The sequence below is a fragment of the Myotis brandtii genome, unplaced genomic scaffold, assembly GCF_000412655.1.
Source record: "Myotis brandtii unplaced genomic scaffold, ASM41265v1 scaffold305, whole genome shotgun sequence".
In the NCBI taxonomy this organism is placed as follows: Eukaryota; Metazoa; Chordata; class Mammalia; order Chiroptera; family Vespertilionidae; genus Myotis; species Myotis brandtii.
Window position 1 is genome coordinate 3,493,832 of NW_005361652.1, and position 7,426 is coordinate 3,501,257.

The 7,426-nt window shown below is 44.6% G+C and overlaps 1 protein-coding gene across 1 annotated transcript in view; it reads left to right on the forward strand.

The window, feature by feature from the left end:
• Nucleotides 1-6,661, forward strand: part of BTK (Bruton agammaglobulinemia tyrosine kinase) — a 33,234-nt gene extending 26,573 nt beyond the window's left edge. The window contains exons 16-19 of the mRNA XM_005869882.2: nucleotides 711-775; nucleotides 1,898-2,016; nucleotides 2,513-2,670; nucleotides 6,159-6,661. Of these exons, the coding sequence (XP_005869944.1) occupies nucleotides 711-775; nucleotides 1,898-2,016; nucleotides 2,513-2,670; nucleotides 6,159-6,230 (414 nt within the window). The 3' untranslated portion in view covers nucleotides 6,231-6,661. The remainder of the gene's footprint in view (nucleotides 1-710; nucleotides 776-1,897; nucleotides 2,017-2,512; nucleotides 2,671-6,158) is intronic.
• Nucleotides 6,662-7,426: the final 765 nt, after the last annotated feature.

Below are 7,426 nucleotides of genomic sequence, written 5' to 3' on the forward strand. Positions count from 1 at the left end.
AAAGGAACTGCTCCTGACACAGAGTCATCATTTGCTTACATCAGAGTCACAAACTGGGGGCCTGCGAGTGCATGTTATTTAAAAAATGTTATATATAGCAAACACTTAAAAATATACATTTCATATTTTTTAAAAAACTGAATTTCCAGCTTCTCTAGAAAGTCTAGACCATCTTGTAACACCAGGTCCACAATCTCACAGGCTATGCTGGAGCTGAGGAGCAGCTGCCTCCTTTAGACAAGCCGTATGCTCTCCACTTTCTTACAATCTTTATCCACCCACTTCACTCTATCAGTTTGCCTGCATGGCCTCTGGAGGCATGAGTTTGTGCCCCCATCAATTTCAGCCAAGTCAAGGCTCAAAGGGCCCTAGTCCCACTGGCAGAAAAGTAGAAAACAAAGCACTTGCCTTCTGTTCTCCCTTAATTCTCACAGCATTTCAGTTCAAGGAGGGATGTTGTGGAATTGCCAATGTCAATGAAATCATTCTGCATGTGCTCAGTGTTTCACTTATGAAACAGGTCACTTTACATGTGGTGAAAATGCATAAATGTTTCTCAGTAGCATCAACTAACTCCTGTTAGGTGGAAAGGTGTCTCTAGTTGAAGGAGATGAGGCTGCCTTTGCTTCACTCTCCTGGTGGGAAGAAGCTTTTATGCCTTTAACCTGTATGCCAGGGATGGATTCTCACTGCTATCTGTTGTACTGCAGGCGGCTCGAAACTGTTTGGTAAATGATCAAGGAGTTGTTAAAGTATCTGACTTCGGCCTGTCCAGGTGAGGGTGCCTCTTTCATCTTTCTCTCTAAAAGTAAAAATAGCACAGTACAAATATGAGGAGACATCATAGTTTTCAATCTTTTCCCTTTCTTTTTTTCTCATTCTAGTCTTTTCCAACATCTTTCTACACTTTTTCTTTCTCTGAATGATTTGTCACTTCTTTCATTCTTTTGTTTTACTGTTATATCCCTTTCTTCTATTTCCTTCCCTTTAAAAAATATCTTTATTGATTTCAGAGAGGAAGGGAGATATAGAAACATCAATGATGAGAGAGAATCATCGATCAGTGCATGCCCCACGTGCCTCCCGGGATCAAGCTCAAAACCTGGGCATATGCCCTGACAGGGAATCAAACCACTGAGCCATGCTGGCCAGGCTCCCTCCTCTTTTTTTAATTAAATTTTTCCAATACCTTATCTTGATCTGTTAATCCTGTTGACTCTACTCCATCTTTTCTCTCTCTCTCTTTCTCTCTCTCTCTCTCTCTCTTTCTTCTTTCTTTCTTTCTTTCTCTCTCCCTTCCTTCCTTCCTTACTTTTCTTTTTTTTGTTAATCCTCATCCAAGAATATTTTTTTCCATTGATTTTTTTTAGAGAGAATGGAGGAGAGGGCGAGAGACAGAGAGAAAGAAACATTGATGTGAGAAAGACACATCAATTGGTTGCCTCCCGCATGTGCCCTGACTGGGGGCTGGGCATTGAGCCTGCAACGGAGGTAGGTGCCCTTGACTGAAATCGAACCCTGGACCCTTCTGTCCGTGGGCTGACTAACCACTGAAGAAAACCGGTCAAGGCTTTCTTTTCTTAATCAGTCTAAGTCCCACTGGCAACTGCAGAATAGATGGAAGGGAAGGAGAAGAAAAGATAAAGGAAAGGGATAGAGAAGAGAAAGGGAGTACTTATTAGATCTTATTTCATTTCATCCTTGCTGTAACTATATTGTCAATCAGGAAAGCTAAATCAGATATGAGAACAGGAACATGTTAAAAATAACATTTGTAGAAGACACTGGATGGCCTATGGGCATGTATGTGTGCAACTCTTGTTACTGTGCCAAGAAAACATAAGTAAATGCCAAACTCTCCAAATCCTAACACTAACAAGTCCTGAATTCTTTGCAGGTATGTTCTGGATGATGAATACACAAGCTCAGTAGGCTCCAAATTTCCAGTCCGGTGGTCTCCACCAGAAGTCCTTATGTACAGCAAGTTCAGCAGCAAATCTGACATTTGGGCTTTTGGTGAGTGATTAAGATTATAAATACAATGGGGAAACTGACACTTTGCAAACTGTACAGAGATTATTTGTTCTTGCTTTCGTTCATCTAATCCTTAGGGAGTGCTTACTATGTCTGGCCCCACAGCATTTCTGGGTATAAAACCAGTAAACTAGACACAATCCCTGCCTACTTAGAACTTACAAAATATTGAGGGGAACAAACAATTCATTCAGTATTCGACAGCTTCTGAATACTGATTATGTACTAGGGACTGTGCCAGACCCTATAACCACAAAGACAAAAAAGATGCTGTCTCTCTCCTGAAGGACCTAATGGTCCACTGCAACCCTAATTAACCTCCAGTGTAGTCAGTACTATAGTGGAAGTTTGGACAAAACACAAAACGCACAGAGGGGCAAATCAACTGAATCTAATCTTTGAGGTTAATCTAGGAAGTGTAGGATCCCGGCTACCTGAAAAGACTGAAAAATGACTACATTTTTTTTTCAATTTCTAGGGGTTTTGATGTGGGAAATTTACTCTCTGGGGAAGATGCCATATGAGAGATTTACTAACAGTGAAACTGCTGAACATATTGCCCAAGGCTTACGTCTCTACAGGCCTCATCTAGCTTCAGAAAGGGTATATACCATCATGTACAGCTGCTGGCATGAGGTAAGTGTTTTACTGGGACCTCTTAAATTATTTCCCTGAATCTACTTTATCATTTAGCCAGCCAGGCACCCAGTCCCCACTCTCCCTGGCTGCATGGAGCTACATACATTCTAGAACCCCAGCCAGCACCCTAATCCTTTGATAGCCAGAGGCTTTCCCAGGCCACTCCAATCCTCACTAGAGTATTATTTGCAGACTCCAGTACCAACTCAGCTTTAGGGAAAGGGGGTGAGGCCATGTCACCTAGTATACACAAGCAGTCAAAGGCACTCAGACAAATGTATGGGCATTTTTAAAAAGTCATTAAAATTTGTGTTTATTCCCTTGGGAGTCATTGGTTCTTTCTTTTACTTTACTGCCAACCTTTTCTGGCTGTGGTCCTAAGTGAGATTTTAAAAATAAAGACTCAATGACCCCAAAGGGAACTAAAACAGGTAGTGCTCTTTTTAAAAAATATGGTACATTATGGGGCATGTGGTATCCTAATATATAAAAACCCAGGGTCCGTAACATCCAATATGACTGAAGGCTCAACCTACTGGAAGTCAGTCCTGCAGTTAGTGCTGGGTTATCATGGCGACTCAGCACTGACTGACGCTGCTGCAGGCGCTGCAACCCAGCACTGAATGCCGAGGGGGCTGCAGATCGGGCCCGAAGAGAGGCCTGGAGAGAGAAGCAGGGTCTGATCCGTAGCCTCTGTGGCAGCTGTTGATCAGCCCTTGCCTCTCTCTTTCTCTCAGGGCCTGGCCAGCAGCCACACCTCTCTGTCTCTCAGGCCTCCGCTGGGGCTGCTGATCAGCCTCGCTCTCTGATCAGGCCCTTTGATAGACCTGGAGACACTGACTGGCATAGAAACTGACCAAGCAGGACCAAATCTGGATGAACTGTGAGGAGCCAATGGCTGCCTAGGAGGTGGAGCTTTTGACACTGACGAGCATAGAAACCAACCAATCAGAACCTAATCTGGGTGAAGTGCGAGGAACCAAAGGCTGCCTAGGAGGTGGAGCTTTGGACACTGACTGGCATAGAAACCGACCAATCAGAACCTAATCTGGGTGAACTGTGAAGGCAGAACCTAAGGTGGACGCTGAGGAGGGGTTTTAAGGGCAACAGCTGTTTGGTGTAAGGTGTAAGAAAGTGGTTCGATATTTTAATGACCAGTTTGGCAGTATAGTACATACGGCTGGCTATCAGTCCAGATATAGGGGTTATATATTTTTGTCTGCCAAGAGCATCTCCTGCTGAAAAAGGCTCCCCCCCCATTTAAGCAACCCTATCCTATATAATCTATCTATACTACTAAAAGGGTAATATGCTAATTAGACTGGGTCGACTGGCCATCTTCTGGACATCAGACTTCTTTCCGGACAAAGCCATGGTGGTGAGGGCCAAGGCAGAGGCCATTAGTGCTGATCAGGCCAGCAGGAGAGGGCAGTTGGGGGTGAGATCAGGCCGGCAAGGGAGGGCCATTGGGGGCTAGATCAGCCTGGCAGGGGAGGGCAGTTGGGGGTGAGATCAGGCTGGCAGGGGAGGGCAGTTGGGGGCGAGATCAGGCCGGCAAGGGAGAGCAGTTAGGGGCGATCAGGCAGGCAGGCAGAAGTAGTTAGGGGCAGTCAGGCAGAGATGTTAGGGGCGATAAGGCAGGCAGCAGAGGGGTTAGGGCAGGGGTGGGCAAACTTTTTGACTCGAGGGCCACAATGGGTTCTTAAACTGGACAGGAGGGCCAGAACAAAAGCATGGATGGAGTGTTTGTGTGAACTAATATAAATTCAAAGTAAACATCATTACATAAAAGGGTACGGTCTTTTTTTTTTTTTAGTTTTATTCATTTCAAACGGGCCGCATCCGGCCCACGGGCCGTAGTTTGCCCACGGCTGGGTTAGGGGCAATCAGGCAGGCAGGCAGATGAGCAGTTAAGAGCCAGCGGTCCCAGATTGCAAGATTGATGTCCCCCAAGGGTTCCCCGATTGGAAAGGGTACAGGCTGGGCTGAGGGAACCCTCTCCCCTGCACAAATTTTGTGCATAGGGCCACTAGTTTTGAAAATAAAGGGCCTGTCCCGTTATTACTAAAATGCTTTGCTGCTCTCACCTTTGGTTCTTCCAGAGGTGCCTTCTCCACTTTTCAGTAGATCCTTGGCAACCTTAATTTGGCGACCAAAACCTCTTAGTTCTGCCCTACTAGAAACAGAGAAGGACAGACAGTGTCCAACAAGCACATATGTGAATCTAGAGCAGTGATGGCGAACCTATGACACGCGTGTCAGAGGTGACACGCGAACTCATTTTTTTGGTTGATTTTTCTTTGTTAAATGGCATTTAAATATATAAAATAAATATCAAAAATATAAATCTTTGTTTTACTATGGTTGCAAATATCAAAAAATTTTTATATGTGACACAGCACCAGAGTTAAGTTAGGGTTTTTCAAAATGCTGACACGCCGAGCTCAAAAGGTTTGCCATCACTGATCTAGAGCCCTCTTGGTGGGGTGAAAATTGGGGATCTGGATCAGAGCATGGCAAGTTTTCCTTCAACAAATGACTTGGGTCACAAAGAAAGTAGGGAGAACCTCTTGAAGACATTTCCCTTCTATCTCCTGTGCCATGCAGGATTAAGGGTGACTGTCTATGCTCCCTCCCAACTAGGATACCCTCACTCTGTTAGTTAACTGTTTCAGAGAGGCACTTTCCCTACAGCCTGTTTAAAGTGGTAGTCTCCAAACTGGATGCACATCAGAATCCCTGGAGAACTCTTAAAAGTACAGATGACTGGGCCTTATCTGCAGAAATTCTGATGAGGTATATCTGGAGTGGAAATCAAAAATATCTTTTTAAACTTCCCAGGAAATTCTGATACTCAGCTAGGTTTGAGAACCACTGATTCATAGGAACAAGAAATTGATGGCATTTTGGTTTTGATGAATTGAGACCTTTGTGGTATGACTATGCCCGGAATCACTAAATACCTCAGGGGCTTGTGGACCATGACAATAGTCTAGACAAGACAGTAAGTCTCAGGTGCTCAGGATCCCTACCCAGTGATGCAGTCCATGGTTTTGAAATGTTAAAATTCCTTATTACGTTTGACTATGAGATAATAGAAACAGTGTTTGAAACCCAACTAAAAATTACCAAAGGTTATAGGATTTTAGTTCTGTCAACCACTTAAATTTGATAACCATTTTTTTTCAGTTGAGGATGCAAAATAATAATGCACTGGTGTATAATTATGTAATGAATTTTCCCTGTTTTAATCACTATGTTAGTTTGATTTGCAAATTGACCTCATCACATTAATAACCCAATGGAAAGTGCACGAGTATTTTATAGAGTGCTACTATTTCTTTTCTCTTTTTTCTCTGTCTTGACAGGATATATTTCTGGGCAGATAGTATATACTTAATAAACATTTGCTGCACACTCATTGCATTTCCCTTGAATTCTGGATTTTAACTCATTATAATACTTTACTTTTTCTTTGGTTTTAGAAAGCAGATGAACGTCCCACTTTCAAAGTTCTTCTGAGCAACATTCTAGATGTCATGGATGAAGAATCCTGAGCTCACCAATAAGCTTCCTAGTTCTACTCTCCTCCACAAACTCCAATTTCACTTTCTTGAGGCAAACCAAAGCTGCAGGCCCTGGAGCCTTTGTGCTCTGGCTGAATACACAAAGGCCCCTCTCTACATCTAGGGCTGCCTCTCTTCTTTGATTCCCTGGGATAGTACCTTCTGAGCAAAGGCCAAGGAATTATGGTGCCCGGTACTGTCCCCCAGAGAAGAAATTTCCCAAGAGTATTAAGACAGACTGAATCTGGGATGGAAACAGTTTTGGGGGAGGGAAGGGTGTAAATAGCCTCACGAGGGGTCCAACAGCTCTTTTGGGTATGCATTAGAGCTTGCTGGGAGGGAGGCCGAATTTGGCAAAAATATAACGGTGTCATAAAAATGGGAGGGGAGGGTGTTTTCATAAAATAAAATTACTGGAAAGCATGAAGGCTTCTTGCTCTCTTGATTAGTCATGCAGCCTCCCTGAAACACCCTATCTCAGTGTTCCAGAAAACTATTGTGCAGCATTTGGTTTGGCATATTCCTACCTTGAGAATTCGACAGGATCCTAGGCATTTAACCCCTCTGGCTGTTGGAAAATTCTGCCTCTGAATCAAACTAACAAGCTAAAAATTACAGTGCCTTGCACACAGTAGGCATGTAATGTTATCGGGATAAAGCTTACAATTGGAGCCGAATTTTCCTGGATCCTTTTTTCCCTAAGTCAGGAGCGGGCAACCATCAAATTAGAGCCGCGGGCCCAGATGGCTAAGAGATGGGCCGAGCAATCCCTGCCGGGCACTACTAACAAGGCAGTTGGGAAAGCCGGGGCCAATTTGGAAGCAGGCGGGATTGTAGGGGCTGAAACAGGCCAGGTGGTCTGAAGTAACTTCCTTTTTTACTTTATTTATTTTTTCTTTTCGGAACAATGTCTGCACAGCGTCTTGGCGCTGGGATGCAAGACCTGGGACCTCAGTCAGCAAGCAGGGCCGAAGAAGGGTGCAAAGGCGGCCGGGAGCAGCGCTGGGAGCGGGAGAGGCGTGGGCCCGCGCGTTTTTACTTTAATTTTTTCTTTTCGGAACAATGTCTGCACAGCGTCTTGGCGCTGGGATGCAAGACCTGGGACCTCAGTCAGCAAGCAGGGGGGAAGAAGGGTGCAAAGGCGGCCGGGAGCAGCGCTGGGAGCGGGAGAGGCGTGGGCCCGCGCG